Here is a 25,484-nt window from a genome sequence, read left to right as displayed (position 1 = left end):
GTCATCACTGGGTCCAACTTTCAAGTGTTATACATATCAGTTCATAGTAAATGTTATTATATGCTTTTAAAGGAACAAGTGATAGAAAGATGAGCAGACAAAGAAGTAAGAGTAAACCAATGAGTCCAGAAGATTATCGAAAGATTGAAGAGGATCTACAGCGACAATTGCAGTCAGGCCGAGTGCAGCAACAGGGCATTTCACAATTTTCTGCCATGCATGACATTATGACTGGTTCATTTGGTAAATCTCTTACAATTGCTGAATTTTACAATCTTTATATTATTGTTAAAATGAAAGAATTTTACATTAAAAAATGTGATGTAATGTTAATGTAAGCATTATGCTTAAAATAGATACAGAGTTATATGTCCAATTTGTCTTGTAGAAACTGCAAGTAAGAATGATATAACTTTATTACAGTGAATGAAAATCCTTTTTAGAAGTTTAATTGGACAGTGAGAATAAGATTTTTATACCACCTGGTGAAAATCGGGAGGTATATAGTGGTCATGGTATCTGTTTGTTCATTCATCCCCGTTTTTAGCGCACCTTGCTGAAGGCCATGTCAGCTATTGCCATCACTTAGTGTCTGTTGCCGTCGTTGTTAACAATTTTTCAAAACTCTTCTCTAACACTGCTTGACCAATTGGAAACAAACTTGGTATGAATGTTCCTTGGGGTATCCTGCATAGAATTGTTGTGGGGATTTTTGATCTGTTGAAAAACATGGCCGCCGTTTCTAAAAAAAATAGAACATAGGGGTCAGACAGTAGTTTTTTTCCATAAATCTCCAAAACCGTTGGGTATAGGTAAATTCTGACATGGGTAATAGTGTTCAGCATGATGAGATCTATCTGTGGTCAAATTTTTGTTTTAATCTGTTAAGCCTTGTTGGAGTTATTTCCCTTTTTCAACATTTTTTGCTATTTTTAATGTTATTTCATTCAAAAAGAAGCTCCTCTGACACTACTTGACCATTTGGGACCAAACTTTGTTTGAATGTTCCTTGGTGTATCCTGCATAGAACAGATGTGGGGATTTTGATTTTTTGAAAAACATGGATGCCATTACTAAAAATAGAACATAGGGGTCTGACACTTGTTTTTTGTATATATCTCCAAAATCGTTAGGTTTAGCTAAATTCTTACATGGGTAGCAGAGATGGGGTAATTGTAATTGTAATCATTAATAATCTGTAATTGATTACATTTCTTCAAGTAATCATTGTAATCATCAATCAGCCAAAAATCTGATTACATGTAATTTAATTTAATCACTTAATTTTGGAAATACCCTGTAATTCTGGTTAATTTAGATTTCATTATGATTACAGTGGAAATATGAAAGCCTCAAGTGGTACATTTGTATCTATGGATAATGAATTATGTCAAGTACAAAAAAGATTAAAATGATTGTTATTCATTTAATGCTTTCTTTGTGTAAATTTTTCATTTTCTTTTCTTTTTTTATGAAGATATTCAAAAATTCAATACCAACAAGTAAAAAAAAATAATTATTTTAATAAAAGCAATGTTTGTAAGAGAAGAGCTAGCAACCAAAAGATCCTATACAATTGTTTTAATGAATTTATTAAGAAGTACAAAAGTAAAAGCCAAGGGTATTATGGCTATTTTCTTTTATATTCTTTAAGGTCAAAACTGTATATGAATCAAGTGCAAAGGTTCTTGAAAAGTCAAGTTCGAGTCACAAATTGTTATATTGAACTTGTATATATTTTATAGATCTATGTGGTTTAATAAATTGATGAAGGTTGATGTTCTACTATACTTAAAAAAAATAATAATGCCTGTTAAATTCCAAGATTCCAAACCTTTCAATTAATTTAAAGTTATTTGCAAATTCATCGTAATCAGATGTAATCATGATTACTTGCCAATGTAATCATTAATTCAATCAATTAGTTTTAGAAATGCTGTAATCATTAATTTAATTTAATCATACATTTCACAAAGTAATTGTAATTTAAATAATTACATTGAAAGTAATCGGACCCATCTCTGATGGGTAGAGGTGTTCAGCATGATGAGATCTATCAGTGGTCAAATTTTTGTATTAATCCATTTAGCCATGTTGGATTTTTGCCCTTTTCAACATATTTTGCTGGTTTTAGCTCACCTGGCCAAAGGCCAAGTGAGCTTATGCCATCACTTGGCGTCCTTCGTCTTTGTCGTCGTCATGGACAAATTTTCAAAAATCTTCTCCTCTGAAACAACTGGGCTGACAGGTTAATCTCGGCAGAATTGTTTCCTAGGGTGTTCTGCACAAAATGACTGTTGGTATTTTTGATCCATAAAAAAATTATGGCCGCCGTTACTAAAAATAGAACATAGGGGTCAGATGGCAGTTTTTTGCAAATAACTCAAAAACCATTGCCGTTAGCAGATTTCTTCAGGGTAATATTGTTCAGCATCATGAGATGGACTTATGCAGAAACTTTCAAAATGATTCCTCAACTGATGTAAGAGTTACGGCCCCCTGAAACAGTTTTTTTTTGCATATTTCACATGTGCAACTTTGGAAATCTGCTCAAAATCCATTGCACAGAATTCAATGAAAGTTGGCATATATGTTCCTTAGGGTACCCCACACAAAATGAGTGTTGGGATTTTTCATCCATGAAAAAACATGGCCACCGTTACTAAAAATAGAACATAGGGGTCAGATGGCAGTTTTTTTTTGTAAATAACTCAAAAACTGTTGCCGTTAACAAATTTCTGGCAAGGTAATATTGTTCAGTATCATGAGATGGACCTATGTCGAAATTTTCAAAACGGTTCGTCAACTGATGTAGGAGTTACAGCCCCTGAAACAGTTTTTTTTTTGTATTTTTTCCCTGTGCCACTTTGAAAATCTTCTCAAAATCCATTGAGAGAATTCAATGAAAGGCCAATGAAAAAAAAACATGACCGCTGTTACTAGAAATTTAACATAGGGGTCAGGAGGCAGTTTTTTGCAATTAACTGAAGAACCATTACCTTAGCAAAATTCTGGCAGGGTTATAGTATTTAACGTAATGGGATGGACTTGTGCTGAAATGTTCAAAACATTTTGTCAACTCATGGTAGAGTTGTATCTCCTGAATAATTTTTTTTTCACATGTACAACTTTGAAAATCTTCTCTAAAACCATTTAAGATCATTTAATGAAAATAAGCATATTGGTTCTTAAGTATGTTGTGCTATGACATCTGATTTTTAATTCATGAATAGATATGGCTTTCTCTACTAAAAACTGAACAAAGTGGTTGGAAGACATTTTTTCGAAAATAATTCAAAAACTGTTGCCTTTAGCAAAATTCTGGTCCAGGTCATAAAAATGCCATTAAAAGCATTTACTACATTTGACAATAAAGTTAATTTTAACTTAGCCTGCCTCATTCCTCAAGTTTGTGGAATAAGCAAATGGTTAACCAGGTGAGCGATTCAGGCTCTCTTGTGCCTCTAGTTAATGACATTTCTTTCAAAAATCTTCTTCTCAAACACTACTTGACCAACTGGAACCAAACTTTGAATGTTTCTAGGAGTATCCTGCATAGAACCAATGTGTGGATTTTTTATCTGTCTAAAAACATGGCCGTTGTTACTAAAAATAGAATATAGGGATCAGACAGTAGTTTTTCACATATAATCTCAAAACTGTTAGGTTTAGCTAAATTCTGACAGAGTAAAAGTGTTCACCATGATGAGATTTATCTGTGATAAAAATTTTCCTTTTAATTCATAAAGCCATTTTGGAGTTATTGCCTTTTTTCGACATTTTTTGCTGTTTTTAATGTTATTTCTTCTCCTCTGACACTACTTGACCAATTGGAATCAAACTTGGTATGAATATTTTTTAGGGTATCCTGCATAGAAGTGATGTGGGTATTTTTGATCCGTCAAAAAACATGGCCGTTGTTACTAAAAATAGAACATAGGGGTCAGACAGTAGTTTTTCGCATATTTTATCTCCAAAACCGTTAGGTTTAGCCAAATTCTTTCAATTGCTGAAATGATCCTTATTGTAAGGCCTAAAAAAGTCTCCAGGGATTTAAGTTGTCAGACAACTCCTTGCAAGAGTTATTGGCCTTGAATGGTGAAAAATTACCAGGTGAGCGATTCAAGCTTCTCGGAGCCTCTTGTTTTGTTTTTGTAACAGTTTTCAGCCAATATCTTGAAAACTATGATAGATAGAAAGAAACTTTCAATTGCTGAAATGATCCTTATGAAAAGTCCTACCAAAGTCTTCTTGAATCAAAACTGTTGGACAACTTGTTGAATTTATTGCCCTTGAAAGGCAAAATTCAACAAGGTGAGCGATTGAGGCTCCTGGGAGCCTCTTGTTCTTCAAGTCTTCTGAAACTGTTGCATGCCATTTGATAAAACTTATACAGATTTTTTTTTATAATATGATGCTATTATGCACCTCCTATTGTTTTTCCATTTGAATGACTTTTGGGGTTTCCTGATGCAAAACATGGACACTGTCATTGATAGACCAAGAGGAGACAATCTTTTAATCTGCAACTTCTCTGAAACCACAGAATGAAATTTGATTAAACTTTATCACATGATGCCATTGTGCACGTTTTATTTTGTTTTTCCATCTGAATGCCTCAAATCACTTATGCAGTTTCTTAAATGTTTTCTGGGAGAGGGGAGTGTGGGGTATCATCAAATGAGCTTTGCTCACAGTTTTTCTAGTTTTTGTATAGTGATGTTGATAAACTGTAAGTATTAGACTGGTAAACCTATTGACGTATGTCTGTACACTACTAAATTTTTTACCTTTGTTATTTAAGGTGGTGAGGATCAGTTTTACTCTGTGGGGCAACATAAGGATATGGAATCTTCCTTTACAAGTCAAACTTCACAAACCACAACATCAAGTAAGTAATGAAACTGTTTTTTTTGTGGGGGGTATATGTGAAGTGATATTCAGGGATCTAATTTGCATGAGTTCAATAGGAGAAATGATTGACCAAGGCTTCTACAAGTAATTTATTTTGGAGTTTAAAAAATTATAAGACCTAGACACTAAATGTTTACCTCTGTGGTATGAGTGTGTTTTCATACTTTCAATGAATGAGAAAATAAGTATTTTTTATGTTTTTGTTCAGGTTTCACAAAGATCTTTATATTTGGTTAAAATGCAGGCATGGAGCCATAGTTTAATTGGTATTTAAGTTTTAGGCACAAAGCATTTCTAATTAATTTGGGTATGGATTATGAAGGATGCTATAAATTACTTTTATCAATGCTTATATAGACACAAGGCTTGAGAATTGGTAAAAAGTGCCTGTCATTTAGCAAAAAGTTTAAAACATGTCCAACTGTCATTTGCTTATTTTGGGTATCAAAAATATGTTTGCTTAGGGGTATTTCTTTAAAACATATAAGGTACTGGGAAAGGCACTTTTTTCCTTAGGGACTCATCAATAGCAGCAGTTTTAAGCTAAGTCCAAATATTCCATTCAGTTTGCCTAGAGTTTGATAATCACTAAGGTACAAATTTTTAAAAACTCCAGTAAGTTTATTAATGAAATAAAAATATAAATAATGAAGGTAATGAAGATAATGCTTATTGGTCATTGAAGTTTGATTAGATCATAATTTGTTTTCAGCTGTTCGTTCTATAGGAAATGAACAGAGAAGATCCAAAGGTAAGGAAATACCGTATTAACCTTATTTCAATCTAAGTTTATGATCAATTGATACAATATGAAAAGCTTGTTTCTTATACAATTTTTTCTCTGATACTTATAATCAATGATTAATCACAAAAATTCTAATTTTAACTGGACATTTCAGGTGGAATGCAGTAAATGGTTGTTGGTTGGGGTTTAACGTCCGAGCAGCAATATTTCAGCTATATTCAGACGATGCAGTAAATGGCACATGCCCCCTCTTATCACTGCTGTCCCTCACAGTTTAATTCATTATAATACCTTTAGAAAGAATACTAAATTTTGATTCTTAATTGTACTTGGGTAATTATTTTCTTTTTTATGTGTGTGTGTAGATTCAATGAGAAAGATATTAGATGATCCTTCAGCAGAGTTTTCCCACTACAGACTCAGACTGGCATTCCTGTCAGTTGCTTTGTTACATGAGAATCCTTTGTCTAACATAGAACATGGACAGACCCAGGAATGCTCTATCAAAGAAATGTCGGTTCAGTATTTCCAGAAAGTGTATACCATTGCTACCGCAGCAAGAAGTGATATGAAAGCATTAAGGAAAAGCTTTTCTGATGTACTCAAATACGACCACTTAAGGTATACAGATTTTATTTTGCAAGGATATCAAAGATTAACAGGTTATGTTAACCATTCTCTTAAAACAATATTTCTCCATAGCGCGCCTTGGAGGATGCATGGAAATTTAACCTCCGCTTATCAGTTATTTCTGGGTATTTTTGGAAACAATCACTTATATTGTTACTTTTTGCACACATCTGTACACATATGTAAATTACTGATTAAGCATAATTTAGACAAATAATCAGGTATTTTATGGTCATAGGTTTTGTCTTTTTCATAAAAATTTTAATTGTTAAGACTTTGAAAAGGCCTGAGCTCTAGGTAAGTTACTGATAAGTTCCAAATATGATTTGATTAAATATTTTTTCTGAAGTTTTTTTCTCTTTGTTTTTTTTTTTCATGTATAGACTTTGATTGGATCTTAGATCTAAGTAACTAATTATTTTTGAATTTCGGTGTTTGATCTTATTATTTTTGACCCTTAGACTTCACCTTTTTTATAATTTTTTTTTTTAGTTTTCTATGCTCTTTACTTACTGAAAGTGGTTTGAAATATTGACTTTATATTTTGTTTATTGTAAGTTTTGATTAATTTATAGTTACATTTGTATATGTATAAGACTTTAAACTGATAATGCTGAAAAGACTGTCAAAAATGCCTATAACATCACCATAACTTTGGATGAAAAACAAAGAAATAATAGTTCTGCTGAATTTCTTTTGCAATAATTTTGAATGTTCTGGTAAACGTAAATGCTGGAAGTGATTAATGTATGTGTAATGTCTACAAATGCCTTGAACTTGAAATACTTGATATATCTATAATGTATGAATAAATTAACAAAATTACCTACTTTCTTCAATTTGGTGTTGCTTCATCATAATACAAAATGTACATAAATCATTAAAATAATCTTTTTTTGAGCTAAATTAGATCATCATTTCATGATTTGTACTATATTATTGGGCTTGAAATGGGCCTTACTGATGCTACTACTCTTTGTTTAATCTGACGACTTTTTGGGTTTTTGATCCTTCACCTGTCTATTACTGGAACTTCCATACTACTTCAGAACACTACACAAAAATATGGTCCAAATGTAATTCCTTTTAAATCATTCAATACGTCTCTTAGAACAAGTAAATATGTTTCTTGCAATTTATCAGCTCAATAATATTCTATTATTTATGCAAAGAAAATTGAGATCTCGTCTTCATATCTACTCAAGATTTGAGGGACCCCTTTTTGGTCTTGAAAGGTATTTAGGAATTAATTTACATTTAGGGAATTTATTTCTTGCAGTAATGTGTCTGGAAGGATAAAATGTGTTAAATATTTTCATTTTAGTACACTTATAAGTCAAATTATCCATCCTATCATTAAGTAGCACTCCAGCTAAGGATCATACAAAATGTGATTCATGGGGAAAAAGCCTACATATTTTTATTTTTGATATTTTGTTTGAAATGTCATAGTAAACAGAAATAAACATGTGGCTTCTCATATAACCAGTGCTCTTAGGAGATAAAAATTACATAGAATGCACTGTAGATTTCAAAATTAAGGGAGATAACTCTGTAAATGGCGCTCAAATACAATAGAATCTACTGTATTTTCAATGTCGATTATCTGCTAAGAGCAGGCAGATTTGAATGAATAATTACATATTTCATAGTATAGACCCATAAAACAACTTAATTACAAAAATGAAAATATGTAGCCTTTTTTGGGGTGTATCACATTTTTCAGATTTGCATGATTCTTACAAAGACAACTACTTAATATTTTATCATTTATAAGAAGGAAGTGAAGAGCAGTGATTTCAACCAAGTAAAATTGGCTGGAAAATTCAAATAGATAAATGTGCCTAGTTTTGGAAAATCTGATGTTCAGGAAATTATTTTCTTAAGCTGATATTGGTTTTATTTAAGTATAATTGTTATGTAGGATAAATACTCTGTTAATATAGCTTTTGTATGTAAATGCACATTAACTTTTGGATAGATTTAAAATTTGGGGAAAAGGTGAAATGGAACAAAATTTGTAAATATGTGTGAAGTTGAATCTGTAGTATAGATTGACTATCAGTTTATATGTATTAAAATAAGACAGTTCTTAATAGTATTTAAAATGCAATGTATGATTACAATTTTATTTCACATCATATAATCTTTGAAATTTTGTTCATGCTACAATTTTCACAAGAATCAAAATCTGCCAGTGCTATCAGCACTTTGATTTACATAGGTTTGAGGATTGCAGCTAGTAGAGGGCATTATATACTGCTATGTTGTTTATTTAATTCATATATTATATACTATTATTTCAGATTGATCAGTAAACCAGTAACTGCTGACTGTACACAGAAAACAATCACAACTCATCAGACAATGACATTTGATGTCACCATAGGGATGTTTGATCTTGTAGAATGTTTGTTTGACAGAAAAGATAAAACAGCTATGCCTATTTACACTGAGGTAAGGTCTAAAAACACCAGTTTTTCCTTATCCTTTTCCATGCTTATCCTATGATCTCCATTTTTATATAGGAATTTAACTCTTAAAAAATTTATAGTTGATACATTATCTGTAGGGACAACACAGTATATACTGTATATATGTATTACATGTATATATTAGTTATCCACTGGATAAGTATAGTACTGTCTATATATGTTATTTATGAGATAAATGTAGTACAATCTATACAAGTTATCTGCAGGATAAGTTTAGTACAATCTATACAAGTTATCTGCAGGATATTACTTGTACAACTTAGGAATAAAGGACCAGAAAGTGTTACATTCTTATCCTGTGTCAAATATTTTATCACAATAAAAAATCAAAGCTGTATCAAGTTTGAATGGTTTAATCATAACCCCATGGGAGCAATTGGTATGTTAATCACGTGTCTTGCTTACATTTCTCTATTTTGAATTTTTACAACTACTTTTTGTGCACATATTCCTTGGTCTAATGAAATTGCTACTGAGAAAGGTATGAATACTTTATTGACCAAAACAAAGGGGTGAATTCACTTACAGTAGTTTTTGCTGAAGTTTCAACTTACTATTTGAATTTTTCTTTTTGTCTGTTTGAAAGCTTAAATACTATCTGAATACTAATATACAGAAAATACAAGCTGTTGTATCATAATTTAGTCACAAGGAGGGCACACAAGTTTGCTTTTACAGGGTTTTCAAAGAATTTTCACAAAAATATCTGTCTCCTAATTTTTTATTGGAAATTAATTTACAGGTGTGCGTCAATGTTTGCAGATGTACACTCACCAGTGACTGTGATTTACATGTAACTGATTAGTTAATTGCATAATTAAATTAACAGTACACTGCAGCACCATTGTTTATACAAATAAATTGAAGTGACTCTGGTAATTTTTCGTACATTTATTACTTTGTTATGAAATTAAGAAAAAAATTTACAAATCCATCATTTTCCTGCCAATTTTTCTGCAGTAACAAAAGCATGTGGTGCTAAAACTACGAATCAGTAGTATTAGTTGTAATTATTAATCTATCAATTGAACCATTTTGGCGTAATTATTAATCTATCAATTGAACCATTTTAACACAGATGTCAACAACTCATTTAAATAAATATACAAAATATGTGTTGTGGATAAGTGGATCTCACATGACCGCCCCTTACGGGGATTGTGTTAGTAGATGTCTGTTAGTAGTTGGAGGCAGTGGAGCCCAGCCTTTGGGATACCTGACCAAAGAACCTAGAGTATGTCCTACTAGCGGCTGGGCTGCACTAAATGTATTCATGATTTTCTGTTTTTTTTCAACATCTTTCATCACTCTGAAGTTTTCGGCTGTTTGCCAATATGATGAAAAAGTCTGAGAGATACAATGTTTTGTTTTCATGTAAGAGCGTCCATGTGTGGCCAAAACCAACTCATTCCCTGATTCAGATAATTTGTTACAAACATAGTATGTGATGAAATAACACAAATTCCAATATTTATGTTTAAATAAATACAAAAAAGTTTTAAAAGTTTTTGTTTAAGTTTATTCTTGATCTGAGCATGTAAAAGACTGTCACTAACGTCTGCTGAAGTTTGATAAAATGACAGACACAGGCTGTCAAAATTTTGGGAACCCTGTTTCCAAGTATTTCATTAGAACTGTCTAACAATCTGTTTACTGATGATTGAAGTCACAATAAAGCCTAAGTTTGTTTTGTCTTAAATGATTGAAGTCACAATAACGCCTAAGTTTGTTTTGTCTTAAATGATGGAAACATATCATCTTATAAATTATTTAATAGAATTTAACCGTTTGATAGAACATATTACATATAACATATATGTCTACAAGTAACTTTGTACAACAGAGCAATAATAACTAGAATAAATGATATGTATAGCACTTTAAAATCACAAGGAATGTTCATAGAGGCTGATTAAATGGTTAAAAAACTCTTAAACTAACCAACATAATCCATATCTATTCAAAGAAAGACAAAATGTGACAGTGTGAAGTAGACGATGTATGTATTAAAGTTGTTAGTTATTTTCTAGTAAAGAATGAACACAATTTTAATAATATTGTCAAATGGCTCAAGACATTTAGAGTGAGCTTAGGAACAATTTCAACATTTCAGTATATACATGTAATAGGTCATGATTTTTTTGTTTGTTATTTATCTAAAACAAAACTTTAAAAAAAAATACATTGAAGTGCTGATATTTATAAATAGATACACATACAACACACTTACACTGATATCATATGAAAAGATAAACATACAACAAAATTTTATTACAAATGTTTCCACTCTTTCTGCATATGTAATGAACTTTATAAAGCATCATAAAAATTAAAGAACGTTTCTTTATAACATTGATATAAATTAACTAACTTCCCAGAATTATTTGACTGCCTTGTTGGTTGATGTATATATACTACTTTACTTGACCCCATATTGCAAAAAATATTTAAGAAGAAACTGATAAATGTATGGCTGTAACTTGATCTATATAAATTGTATACAAAAATATCTGTTGTATAAAATAACATGATTATGGAGGGTCATAAACAAGTGCTATAAGAAGTCTTTTCATCTGAGGCCAAGTTTCTTAAATGCACCATTAAGATCAGGAATTGAAAAAAAATAACCACTTTAACAGATAATTGTTATAAGTTGAGGATTTTAGACTCAATATTTGTAAGTTTAAATATTTATTGTAGGATTTTAGATAATTTGTCATTATATTTGTTGTTGTATTCCTGTTTTAAAGTTTTTACTGTAAGTAAATTATTAATGAATAAATTCATATTCATCTCATAGTAAGTAATGTGGTTATGGTGACTTTTCTACTTAGATTCAATTTGAACATACTTAAGTAAAATACATTATTGTATGTACATGTACATACAGAGTCTTCCGTCATTCACCATGTATATGTACATAGAGAATCTTCCATCATATACCATGTACATGTACATACAGTCTTCCATTGTTCACTGTGTACATGTACATACTGAGTCTTCCATCGTTCATTGTGTACATGTACATACAGTGTCTTCCATCATTCACCATGTACATGTACATAGAGAATCTTCCATCATTTACGATGTACATGTACATACAGAGTATTTCATCCTTCACCATGTACATGTACATACAGAGTCTTCCATCATTCACCATGTACATGCACTGTAACTCATTGTTTCTGTTTAAATTTACTTGTGTTTATATGTTTATACTTCTCTCTCTCACTGTGTTTGTTTGCAACACATTTTCTTTACTTATACACACCCACACACACACACACTTCATGGCACATGACTTGTTATGTGTATTGATTTTTATGTTCAATTAAATGACTATACAAAATAACAGAGTAAAACTTGGTGAATTTACAAGATGATGTGATATGATGTTAAATGACTTCTTATAATAAGATAACAACTTGTTAACTTTATAGAAAATTGTTCACTGTATAGATCAACCTTATTTGTGCAACATATTTGTTCACTTTTAGTACAAGTTCGGGACTTAAAATGTATTATGCTTGCTATCTTTAAAGCATTTTGATAACAGGTAGAGAACTTTAAAAATCTCAAACAGTGGGGTTGTTATTTTGAATTATGCAGTGATCATATACACTGTATTATACATGACTAGATATGAAATATGTACCGTTTTCTGACACAGTCTTAAAAGTATTTATGTAAATGTTAACAGACAATAGAACATTTTAATGACCTTAAAAGTAAGGAAATAAGTGAAAGGTTCTTTTGACAACATGAAGTTCAATCACAGATGTATGAATTATACAGTTACTAGCACTTTATACGGTCAGAACTCTGTAATAACAATAGGAATATACTTCTCTAAAAAAATGTTGAAACCTCATTTTTAAAAAGTAGAAAAATAAATATGTTTAAATATGTCGTATTATCATTTACAACTCATCACAGCAAAACTATGTTAGTACATGTCTTATTACTCCATTCTGTGTCATGAACTCAATTTCAGAAGAAGTTCATTTCTATAATTCAACAGAGTTCAAATATTTTAATCCTGAAACAGACTATCCTGAGCGACAAATATCCTTGATTGCAGGTTTTGATGCACAAGTGTGTGGCTGGATATTTGTCTATTCTTTCTGTTTGTGTTTATATCTCTGATGATTTCAGTAATAAGCACTAAGCAGTTTAAGGTTATATTGTTGTTTCAGGTATTTCACTATATGTATTTTCTGTTGGACTATCAAGATCAAACCCATGATTGAGAAATCCTGCAGAATTGTTTTCGTAATGTTTAGTTTGTGGTTTTGGCAGAGGTCTGTTGTTGATATCATTGGTGTAGACTGAAGTATTGTGTGTATCATTAGCATAGGAATGTGCTTTCTTATTTAAGAGTCCATTTTGTTGGCTCGAAGTTTTATCATATCTAGAATTGCTTCTATTTTCTGCTACTCCCTTTAGATGTCCATGCTTGTCTTCTGCATTGTATTCTTTGAGGTATCCTTGTATTTCAGGTTGTTTATTATAATAGCCATTTGATTTGTGGTGATTAGAAACACCATGAGCACCATTTTGGTATTTAAGATGAGGCTGAATGTCAACCATTTGGTTTTCATTGAGATGCTGATAACTACCTGCAGAATGGCGGCTGTCAGGACTTGATGGTTCTGTTTTACCAGATGAAATTGCACTGATGATTAAATCACCATTAGCTTGAGGTGATCTCTTTGGTTTGGAGAATCGTTTAGAATCATATCCAGTTGTTGGTCTTGCAACTGCAGTGAATTGAACAGGAGGTGTATCCTTGTATTTTGGACGATTTTGATATCGAATCAAAAAGAATAATATGACAACTATTAGAACTATCATCAGTCCTGTACCTCCACCAATGGCAGCAACTTCACCAGGTGAAAGTCCAGTCTGTGGACTTTCTGTAGGCCCCTGTGTAGAGACTATATGTCCTAATGAATCCTTACAAACTGGAACAGTATTTCTATTGTCACTTGTTGATGCTTGAATACAGATCCTATAGTCAGTGTGATCTTTTATTTGTAAAGTCCACTGACGATTTATTGAATCTACAGCTGTTTGTGTTGGTGGTACACCTGATCCTAGTTCCTCTTGTGTGATGTAAAATTGATGGACTGTACCACTTACTGTCCATGATATCTGAAGGTTATATTTGTTTCGGCTATCAATGGAGAGCACAATATCAGGTAATGGTAGTGTTGTCACAGGTGTTGTACTTGGTGTCATTGTTGTTGTAGATGTTGTAAAAGTCTGACATGTGACAGGTTGTGTACCAGGGTCACAAACTAAATCATTTGAAGTTAAGTTAAGAAGGTAATTATTTCCCATATTACTACACCTTGCATTTAGTATATACTTAAAGTTAGTATCATTTGCCTGTTTTTGTTTGGACCAATGGTAGAGCTCTAGCAATTTACAGTCACAATATAATGGGTTTTCTAACAGATAAATGGCTTTTAACAATTTCCATTCCTGAACAACACATTCGTCTATTGATGTAATAGAGTTATGGGCAAGTTGAAGAGAGAGTAAGCTGTTTCCTAGGCCATGTATTTGAGACTGGGTAAGCTGTGTTAATCCATTTGAATCCATTTCTAAACTTTCCAGCTTTGTGCTGTATTGAAATGCCAAATCTGGTATTGTTGATAATCCAGTGTTAGATAGCTTCAGAAATTTCAATTTAGGCATTTTTTGGAGAGAATTCCAAAATGACTTTGCTTCTAGATTTCTTTGATGTAATTCAAGTCTTTCCAGGTTTGTTAAACCTGCTGCTGTATCAGATGAGAAATTAAACTTGTGGTTTGTAAACTGGTGAACATCTAAATAGAGTTCTCTTAAGTTTGGTGTCTTGTAAAATGATCCTTCTCTAATTTGTAGGTCATCATTTCCACTAAGATGAAGAGAATGTAGGTTCTGGAGTCCATTCAAAGTATTTTCTTCAATTGTTAAGAGTCTTGTTTGTTGAAGGTTCAAGTTTGCTAGGTTTATCATATTTTGAAACAGGTTTTGTGGTAATCCAGAATTGAAGGTATTTGAGTCCAGTATTAACTGCTCCAGGTTTTGCCAATTACCAGTTTTTAATGTCTGCAGACTGCTATCAGTCAGATAATTGAGGGCTAGAGATAGATAAGTCAGTCTGCTGTCCATATGTTTAAAACAATCACTTTGTAAATCACTAATTTCATTATGTGATAAGTCAATCTCTTTTAGATTAGCATGATTTTCAAAGGCACTACCAGCTGACTGAATGATGCGTATTCCATTCTGAACAATCCTAATATGTTCCAATGTTGTTAATTGTCTTAAAACTCCTACAGGATAAGTAGTCAGCTGTTGATTGCCTATAATTTCAATTCTTTTTAATTTTTGCAGTTTTCCAATCACAGAATTTTCTGCCAAAAAATTAAGATTTAATGAATGCAGAACAAGCTTTTCAAGATTTGGGAAGTCTTGTGGCAATGTCATGAGCCCATTATTCTCCAGTGTAAAGCTTTCAAGTGTAAGTGACACAAGATTTGTTAGGTGTGTAAGAGAAACAAAAGGTACTTGGCTTGTACCATCACCTTCCAGTATCAGATCAGTCAGAAGTGTTTCAAGACCTTGAAATGCTCCATCATCAACAGTAGCCAAAATACTTCTGCCAAAGTCAATTTTACGAACTTTTAATCCAGCAAAAGCATTATTAGGGATATGTGTGATATTATTACTGCATGACGGAGGATTAGTCTCTCTACAACCATAGTTAGCAGAATTGAATGTTATTTCCGTGAATATCTCATTGCTGGCAGTAATAATTGGAAAGACTTGAAGGTTTTTATCTCGACAGTCGATTATTCTCTCAGTAGCTGGAGGTGTAGGGCTAAGACATGTGCACCGAGCTATTGGACAATCCCCCTTCACTACTGTCATCCATGCAAGTAAAACTAATACTTCAATATAACATGTAAATCCCATTCTTTTTGCTGATCTGGAATATAAGTTGAAAAATAGGGAAATAATTCAAATTGTTCTAAAAAGTTTTAGGTTAGTTTAATAATAATTTGTAAAATTTTGTACAAAAATGGAAGAATATCCCTAAAAATACGCTTCACTTTATTAAATCGTTTAAAACATATAATAAAGCATTTTCTTCATATCTTGGATAAGATAGATAGAAGTTAACAAAACAATGTTTTGCTGGTTTCCTTGAAATTTGGATTACATAATATTTTCTGAAGGTACATGTTCTATAGATTTATGTTATGATTAAAACAACAGTTATCATGTCATCAGTGTATTGGTGCCCGTGTTTTACAATGTAGATTTACCTACAACTTGTCTTAACCATTAATCAAGGTTAACATTCATTGAAATTATGTCTTGTGTAAAGAGAAAGTAGTCCCCATTTATATATTTTTTCATTTTTATTTATTTTTTTTTTTGGGGGGGGGGGGGTCAGATTTTGATATTGCTTTTGCAGTAATGCTTTCACTAAATCAGAGAATTGAAATCAGGTTAAACTTGTGTGTCATTTCCTGTTATAAAGATATATAGACTATAGCTTTGCATTGTCTTGTCTTACCTTTGATATGAATAGCTTAAAAGTTGTAGTCCCTAAGAAAGTTTTATGTCACATCTTTCTGTTTGATTGAATCACATTCTTAATGTCAGGAACCAGTATTATTATGTCATTTTGTCTTAGAAAGCAAGTCTAGGCATTTGTTTTTGTTCTCTATCTACGTAACACACCTTTACACAGGTAAAAATAACCAGGTGAGTCACAGGTATTTAATGATTGCCACCTGACCAATCAATGTGCTTGTTTCTTCAGGTAAATATTTTGACACAGGATCAATACAAAGGCCCTTAACTAGAAATCAGAAGGATTAGATATTAGAAGTAAATATTATACAGTTTCATTTATGTGTTACTTTTCATTATTTGTATAAAAATTAAATAAAGTTTTACTTTGACAATGTTCAACTGTTATAGCTGATGAAGGGAGTTGATTAATGTGTGTTTTACCTGCCTCCAGGGAAACATAAATTCTATTCATTTTATGGTACATATTTAATAATGATTGAATAAAAACAATATTGAAATAACAATATCAGACACTGATTATCATTCTAGGAACTTTTTTCTGACTGTCTCTTTACAGCATTACTTTTATACAAAGATGTGTTTTGATGATGTTTTTGGTAGAATTTTGGTCATTACAGAATAAAAAAAAGAACAAATGTGATGAAGCCTTACTAATACACATGTGTATAACTTAATCCAAAATAGTAAATACTTTCAGAGATCACCGAATGGAACCTATAGTTTTCCTTATAAAGGGAATTTGAACACCAAAAATAATATAAAAAAAAAGAATTAGGAATAATATATCATGTACATCAACTTATTTCATTTAAATATTATTTACAGCTGTAAAAGCTATACAGATACATTATAACATTTGCAGCATTTGTAGACACTTAGTATCCAAAATATAATTCAGTCATCAGTGAAACTTTAGTACTTTTTAATAAGTTTGAAAGAGTAATCAAGGGAATCAAAAGAATGTAATCCGGGGACAAAGACCAGACATGGAAAACAGACATACACAACAAGGAACATGAAGAGGAAATTAATTTAATCAAATTACCTTGATTATAAAAAGAAATCATTTTGCTCTGTTTCTCCTTACACCATCCCTTTCATTCATTCATTCTAGTAAATTACTGTCTATTTTTCACAATCATATGACTATAAAGTTGTAGGTCTTTCTTGTATACTGCTCTATTTCCTGATTAGCCGGATAGATCAAGTGATTAAAAAAATTTACATCATAAATTATCCTAGTATTTTAATAGGCTTCTTCCATTCATCTTTTCCTAAAACTGAAATATGAGGTTGTTCCCAAAATAGTTTTATTCTAAGTACAATTAAAACCTTGTTATCAATTTTACAATAAACAAGACAATAATACATGATAATAAGGGAAAAGGGGGTATGTTCTGTTTATGTCAAATTTGGCCGAGAAAACCAAGTTTGTGAAAAAAGTTGGGATAGTGCTAACTTTTCAAAAAATAAGTGTTTGCAAATTTTGTCAAATTTACACATTTTATGTACATTTTACACTTCAGTATCCATGACTTCTAAAAGGGTTGTGTTAGTAAAGTAACCACACATTTGACTAAAAGTTTATAATTTAGCTACTTACACAAAGAACTTCCTATAAATAAAGCTAATACTAACAATCACCAATATTCCTCTGTGGATCTAGATATTTCCTGAGTTATACTAACAATCACCAATATTCCTCTGTGGATCTAGATATTTCATGTCCTGAGTTATACTAACAATCACCAATATTCCTCTGTGGATCTAGATATTTCATGTGCTGAGTTAACACTGAAATTTATAATAAAAAAGATATTAATGATACTAAGTCATCTCATTCTTTCAGACATGGCACATAAATGTTAATACTTACCTCAATTTTATTGAATTACTAAGTTATAAGGGCAATACTAATTATATTGTTATCATTAAAGATTAATATTGATTCCCACCTTTGTATGATTACATGGCATAGGTTATACTTAGTTGACATTATTAAACTTATTTTACTATATAAAAGTTTTACAGTAGTTTAGCTATTTCATTCTTTTAGGTCATCAAGATAAATATTTACCCTCCTGGTGAAATAGTTTTGACTATTTTCCCTCTACAGACTTTTTTTGTCTCATTCATTTCATTGGTTTAAATCGAATGATGTCATGAGAGAGAATTCAGGAGTTTTCAGTATAATAAAACACTTATTAACTAGATGTTAGGGTAATAGCAGTTTTATTATCCCCGATGTAATAACTATTGTTCAGGCAACCCTCAAACCCAGTCAATTAGTGTATAATATTATCTTTGTACTGAAGTTACATCTTTGCTGTTCAAGGCTTTAAATTTATGCAATAAACTTTGTAAAATTGATCATTGAATTGGAGGTGAAAAAAAGTTCCTCAGTTATTTGTAAAGTTTTCTTAAATGTAATTATTGGCCACAGGTTATGCTTTTCTAATATTAATGACATATGTATAATTATACTTGACCCGAACTTTTATCAAAAATGTGCTACTTGTTGAGATATAATCTTTCAGTCAGTGTTAATTGTTTTATGCTTGGTTTATGATGTTCCCTATTTTACACAAGGCTCAGACATTGATCAGTTACAGTTAAAATTTACTTATTGTTCCCTTGCGCTAATTCTTTACAAGATAGCTTTTGATGGAAAATTTATTACTTAACTTCAACATCTAGCTAGACTTTTTTTACCCCCGTTTGTTAGATGGGACACATTATGGTATACCGGTATTGGTTCGTTGTTCACACTTTGCACACTGCCACCAATTTAGAGTTATGGAACTTTGTTCATAAAAAGGGCAGATTTCACAGTTTTAGGATTATAACTCCGCATCCATTTGCATGAAACTTTGGAAGATAGTTCCTTACTATTGATGTTAGCCTCCTCTTCATTTACTATGAATTTCTGGTTTTCCTTTTTCTAACTTTTGGACTTGTGTGATATAAATGACGGTCATTCCCATAATTGCACAATAAATTCAAAAGGCTTCAAACAATTTTTATGAATCTTTTTTGTAATAATATAAGCTTCTTTTTGATATTTTTTTATATTTTGTGTCAAATATTTTATTACAATCAAATTGTTATATGCATCTAGTTTGAGTTTGTGTCAGTACTTGACCTCTGCAGATTCATCTAGCTGCGCTCTGTGAAACATTTTATTTTAAAAAGTTTGCAGATATTGAGTGATTATTGTTGTTGTATTGTTTCCTTAATGATGCATTTGATGAATAAAGTTGCATTAATTGCTAAACCTGAAAGAAGAAAGAGTGAGATAGATGGAATAGCTTGTTGGAAGTGACTTTGAACTATACACTTTACATACTACTTATTCTTTTAGCTTTCTAAATCAAATATTTACTGTTTGTGAGACTGTGGATTTGGCCAAGGATATGTGATGTCATATAGATTTAGTTTAATGATGTCACAACCGAAGGCCATGTTTTTGTTGAAGATAGGGTAATATCTTTCATAAGTTTTGTATGCATCATAACATTGATTTTTTAAACATATCTACATATTGTGAACTGTGTTGAGGATTACTGATGCTTATACTTTAATATTGAATTCTAACATACAGTTTTTCTCATGAATATTTTCATATATTTCTATCCTTAAGTAAATAGTAATGACTCTTAGTAAAGCAGACTTATCTACCCGAGAGAAAGGAATATTTACTTAGACATTATTCTATATTTATTTATGATGACCATAAATACTTTATACAGCATTGTTAATAGTTGGTTATGTTTATGTTTCTGTCAAATTTGGAATGAGGACCTGCTCACATGCAGTGACACCAGAAAGCTTAATAGTCTTCTGAGTGTTATCCTCAGAGTAGAGCTGTTGACATTATACCAGTCATTACACACAGTGTGGTTGTATAATGATAAACAGGGTATCTAATACCTTAATAAAGACAATCAGTATACTTTACAGGTAGAATGTTATTGATTCACTAGGTTATAATTAGCCATGACCAACTGGATTTACCGCTTTTTTGAAATAATGTGAAAACATATCCTGTTACATGTACATGTATAACATTATTTGAATTTTAAAATTTCAAGGTCTTGTTTGGATCTTCATGACAAGTACATGAACTTAAAATTCTCAATTTCTAAAATTAAGGTTGACATTGATTTTTTTCTGTCAGGGGTCTCCTGGTCTGAAGACTAACTATGACAGTTGATTAAATCTTTCTTTATGGAAAGTGCAAACAAAACTAGAGTATAATATGGAGCAGGTGTAACTTGCAAGAGAACAAAGTTGAATATATTGATATTTTAAAAAATAATTATGCCTTTTGCAGTTACATCACAATTTTTAAGATGGGAGCTATAAACAGATTAACAATTTGTTTTTGTTAAAATACATGTTAATTTCCTGTCTGACTTAAATTGGGCACTCACTGCTTCTAAGTTTAAAGGTTAAATTCATATTGATAACTGCTTTGAGGACTTGGTCTTCTATTAAAATTTGAATAAACAATTATTTAGGTAGATTTTGACAGTGATTTGGAGTTTTCAAAAGTTAACAAATATTGAAATCAAAGAAGAATAAAATTCAAGAAAGTATTATTTATGTGAAGTGTAGATATTAACAAAGTTAATGCTAGATATTAGAATGAAAGCTGAGAGTAATTGCCCACCAGTGTTTTATAGGTTTATAGTTATACACTGAACATCACGCTGTCATTCTACTTATGTATGATTATTTTACCAGTTACTGGTATTCCGTAAGGATGGTGAAGTCCAACAAGCCTCACATATGTACAGCAGTATGCAGGGAGGTAGTCCATGTGTTAAAGCCTCCATGACTTACGTTGAACAAATAAAGGTATCTCTACTACTAGAAATTTTATATGTATTATAGGTATAGGAAACAGAAGTTTTTGTTTGTGCAGATGATTAACTGAAAAAAAGTAATAATTTAATTGTAAATTATTCAAAATCTTGTTGCAGTAGACAGCATTATAAGAATAGTATTTTTTACTCCAATTTACATCCCCTTACAAAAAAATGGCAGAAATTTGATTTCATGACAAATTGTTCAGAGACATAAGGCTATCTGAAAAAATAAGTGAATGGATCTGTATACATGTGTATAGTTATATTACCAGTTGCAAAAGAAACATTAGGATTGACTTTAGACTCTGCTATCAAGTTGGTACATACATCAGGGTTTGATGGGTTCAAAATTATAGAGTGTTCATTATTATGTTTGGGTTTTTTGAAACGCAGAATCTTTCTTATTTATATTTTTGTTGTCCCATTTTCAGATTAACTATATTGGTGTTTCTAGCTACGCTACACAAAGCATTTGATTTTTTTAAGAGGTTGTAGTTTTAAAATGTCTTTTATTTCAAGTTATTATAATTCAGTTTCATTTTAAAACTGTTTACTTGTCCTTTTTTTACAACCTGTTTATGGTTCTATCCAATTGTCACTTCTTATTGCTAATAAATGAGATTGTGTCAAGTTTGATTTTAAAAGAGAACAATTTTAAAAAATGTTTAACACCTTCAATTTTGGGTGTACTTATACTTGTTTCACTGCAGGGGTCAAGGCTGATGAGTCCAAAAGCTGATATAACTGTTATCCTTGGTCCTTGTGAGTGTGAGTTTGATGTCACTATCATTGACAGAATCAATAGTCTGTTGTCTCCACCACCTAGGTCAAGGTCATGCAGTCACACAGGGAATATACCAGTCCCTTCAGTTGTAAGTACTGGAAATGCGAAGGTTAAATAAAAGATTGACGTTAGACATGTTATTGTCTGCCAAAAAGGATTTGAACTGTTCCTTCGTATATGTAAATAACTAAGATTACACTCCAGTAAAACCACAATTTCCTCATTGTAAAATGACATAATTATTTGGTTTGATTTGAAAATTTTAATGGACAGCTTATTGTCTAGAAATTAGCGGCTTGAAATGGGCCAAATCAAGAATTTATTTTTGGACAATAACTTGACTATAAGTGAATGGATTTCTTTGATCACTTTGAAAATGTAACACAAGGTGTCATTTCACAAAGGGAAGGCTGTGAATGATTGTTGTGGTTGTGACTAGAGCTGTTTAGGCATGAGGGGCCATTAAGGTGCAAGAAACAGGTATTTTTGAAATGTTAGAATGATAACTTGATAATAAATGAATTGATTTCTTTGAAAATTGTAACAAAAAGTGCCACCAAACGAAAACTTAGATTTATTTTTGAGGTTTGGACTTGAATAGTTAATGAAAAAGATACCAAAAAAGGGCCCCTCATGTTCTGGTCAAATTCTTATCCTGTGTATAATACTTAATCGCGACCATCACTTGAGCTGTATCAAGCTTGAATTGTTTGTCCGTACTTACCCAAATATGCAGGGTTTAACCACTGCAGTTGAAGCAAACTAAGTCTGAATGTAGCTGAAATATTGCTGCTCGGACGTTAAACCCCAACAAACAAACAAACAGACATCTTATGATGCATTTTATTCAAAAATCTTTTCCTCTGGCCACCATGTGTATTTATAGAACATAGTATGTAAAGCCCCTTATTGCAAGGTTTTATCTAAAAGAATTATGAGAGGTAGAAACAAATAAAGATGACCTTTTTGTTTTGCTTTGAGAGCTGTACAAATCTTCAAAGTAAGACAACTCCTTGGTAGAGTTATTTGCCATGAAAAAGCAAAAAAATGGCTTAATTTTGCAGTTATTAGTCAAAATATTTCACACAAAAATCTGTAGGAAGAAGAAATTTTCAAGTGATGAAATAATCCTCATTATAAGCCCTACAAAAGTCTACATTAGATTGAAGTTGTAGAATGACTCCTTTTTGGAGTTGTTTCTCATGAAAGGTAAAAAATGATGTTTTTTTCAGTGTAGTCAATTTCTTGAAAACTATAAATAATGAAATTATTTTTATATTCAGGCCTGCAAAATGACATCTTGTTAAGAGTTCCTGAAAGACAAAAAAAGGTCTTTCTTGCAGTTTTCAGCCTATGATTTTACCAAGTCAGGACCATTGCTGTACCACCTACTCTGGTGGTGTAATATCTATTTTGTCAGATTTAATTTGAACTTGAGTTATTGCCCTTTAAAGGTGAAAAGTAATGTTTTTTACAGATGTTAGCCTATATAATGAAACAATGCATAATAGAAAGAAATTTTATTTGATGATATGATATTATGGTCAGCCTTACTAAAGATAATAACACTTTCTCATTTATATTGAACTCCTGGTTTTTATGGTCATCCCTCTGTTATTTCATATGCATGGAATAAAATACTGTATACACTGTTACAACTATACAATAATTTCAGGCTTCAGATTCTTTCACCCAAACTTTAGAGGATGGTGCCACAACTCCAGATACAACCACAGACATTAAAATTAACAGTCCAGCAGTCAAATTGTACCTAAGGTTTGTAAAAAATGTGAATATAACAATGTAAAATTCAACAAATTGCAAAAAAAAGTATAGAGATGTAAGAAATTAATTATTTTTCTTACTTGAAGTACTGCATAAGTATTATTAGTCCCCTACTGGCTTTAGCTGAAAGGGACTTTAGATTTGCACTCCATCCGTCTGTCTGTATGGAAAAAAATTTGCAGATATTGAGCTGATTTTTTATATGTGAGTCAACCTTGATGAGTTACAGATTAAGTTTATGTTTCATTCTACTTCGCTGATTTTTGTCCAAGGTATGACCCTTGAACTGTGAAAAATGTACAGAAATTTGATTTTCCTGACTTTTTTCTAAATGCTTGCAGATATTGAGCTGATTTTTGGTATGTGAGTCTGCCCTTACGAGGCACAGATCAAGTTTACGTTTTGTTCCCCTCCACTTAACTTTGTCTGAGTTATGGCCCTTGAACTTTGAAAAATTTACCGAAATTAAAATTTTCCACACTATCTTTTTATAAATGCTTGCAGATATTGAGCTGATTTTTGGTTTGTGAGTCTACCTAGAGTTACAGATCAAGTTTACATTTCAATGCTGATTTTTTCCCAGTTATAAACTTTCAGTGTAATGTGCTATACCAAAATTTTGCGGGTGGAGTAGCCATTCAACTCTGTTTGTTTGGCTTAGGGATACATACTATGTGTAATCTGTTAAAAATTGAAACATGATTTAAATTTTGCACAGTATTTATACACATATTAAAGACATGCACTTCCTTTTATGGAAACATTTAACAGTTGACTGTCACATTGGACCATATGTGTTATTGGTCTTGTCTTGTGATATTTAATATGTGTTATGAAGTGACATGCTAAAGACTGTTCTCTCCATTGTAGGTTCCCAATCCCTGATCTGAGACCACAGTCACAGATGGACAGGTTTCCCTGGTGGCAGAAAAATCTCAGAGAAGAGATGGTTATATTTAAGACTACAGACTTCCAATTTATTACAACCATCAAATCTCAACAATCTATTCTGCAATTAGACTTCATTTTCAAAGATATTCATGGTTAGTCACGTTGTAAACCTTAATAGTTATTCCTAAAGCAAGGTTGTAAACCTAATAGGTTATTTCTAAAGCAAGGTTGTAAATCTAATAGGTTACTCCTAAAGCAAAGTTGTAAACCTAATAGGTTACTTCTAAAGCAAGGTTGTAAACCTTATAGGTTACTCCTAAAGCAAGGTTGTAAACCTAATAGGTTATTCCTAAAGCAAGGTTGTAAACCTAATAGGTTATTCCTAAGGCAAAACTTTGTAGTAAAAATCTGGCCATTATTGACCATAATATCCAACAATAAAAAAGAAATTTTATTGATATTTCCATTGCTGATTGTGTTATACAGCAAATGTATTTTTTTCTTTTGAAAGAATGTCTTTTAAATCATTAAGTTTTGTATTGTAGCTCATTAAAGAAATACCATATTAGTTTGCTGGATACAAAACTTGTATATGATTCAAGTTAGATTCAATCAGTAGATACAGAAGACACCAATCATTGTTTTTGCAGGTTCATTTCTACTGGACCCTAACCATGAACCAGAACCTTTTGCATATGCTTGTGGTGAATGTGATAATGAAGATGGATTTAATTCCCCACAGTATGTACAAAATCTGTATCTTTCTGTAA

General features: G+C 31.5%; 2 protein-coding genes across 3 annotated transcripts in view; one reads left to right on the top strand and one right to left on the bottom strand.

Annotated features, from left to right (window-relative positions):
* The window catches only part of LOC148623640 (autophagy-related protein 2 homolog B-like), a 76,692-nt gene that overhangs the window by 13,082 nt on the left and 38,126 nt on the right, over positions 1–25,484 (top strand). Inside the window, exons 8-17 of the mRNA XM_088565585.1 lie at positions 73–243; positions 4,805–4,891; positions 5,627–5,665; positions 6,025–6,280; positions 8,596–8,746; positions 21,130–21,243; positions 21,965–22,126; positions 23,714–23,814; positions 24,694–24,866; positions 25,365–25,455. Coding sequence (XP_088421711.1) covers positions 73–243; positions 4,805–4,891; positions 5,627–5,665; positions 6,025–6,280; positions 8,596–8,746; positions 21,130–21,243; positions 21,965–22,126; positions 23,714–23,814; positions 24,694–24,866; positions 25,365–25,455 — 1,345 coding nt within the window. The remainder of the gene's footprint in view (positions 1–72; positions 244–4,804; positions 4,892–5,626; positions 5,666–6,024; positions 6,281–8,595; positions 8,747–21,129; positions 21,244–21,964; positions 22,127–23,713; positions 23,815–24,693; positions 24,867–25,364; positions 25,456–25,484) is intronic.
* On the bottom strand, positions 10,539–17,578 carry LOC148623641 (uncharacterized). 2 transcript variants are annotated; one of them, XM_088565606.1, is made up of 2 exons: positions 17,429–17,578; positions 10,539–15,766 (listed from the first exon to the last, which is right to left on the bottom strand). In XM_088565606.1, exon 2 carries the CDS (start codon positions 15,751–15,753, stop codon positions 12,964–12,966), a length of 2,790 nt encoding a protein of 929 aa, XP_088421732.1. In that variant the 5' UTR covers positions 15,754–15,766; positions 17,429–17,578; the 3' UTR covers positions 10,539–12,963. The 2 variants fall into 2 exon arrangements, with proteins under 2 accessions (XP_088421732.1, XP_088421730.1); XM_088565604.1 differs by lacking the exon at positions 17,429–17,578 and adding an exon at positions 16,361–16,601.

Source organism: Perna viridis, chromosome 2 (assembly GCF_037379345.1).
Source record: "Perna viridis isolate PV_CMFRI_1.1 ecotype Kerala chromosome 2, ASM3737934v1, whole genome shotgun sequence".
Taxonomy (NCBI): Eukaryota; Metazoa; Mollusca; class Bivalvia; order Mytilida; family Mytilidae; genus Perna; species Perna viridis.
This window is presented reverse-complemented; position numbering and strand designations above follow the sequence as displayed.

Excerpts from the sequence above, each read along its gene's own strand:
- LOC148623641 (XM_088565606.1), bottom strand. The coding sequence starts at position 15,753 with ATGGGATTTACATGTTATATTGAAGTATTAGTTTTACTTGCATGGATG.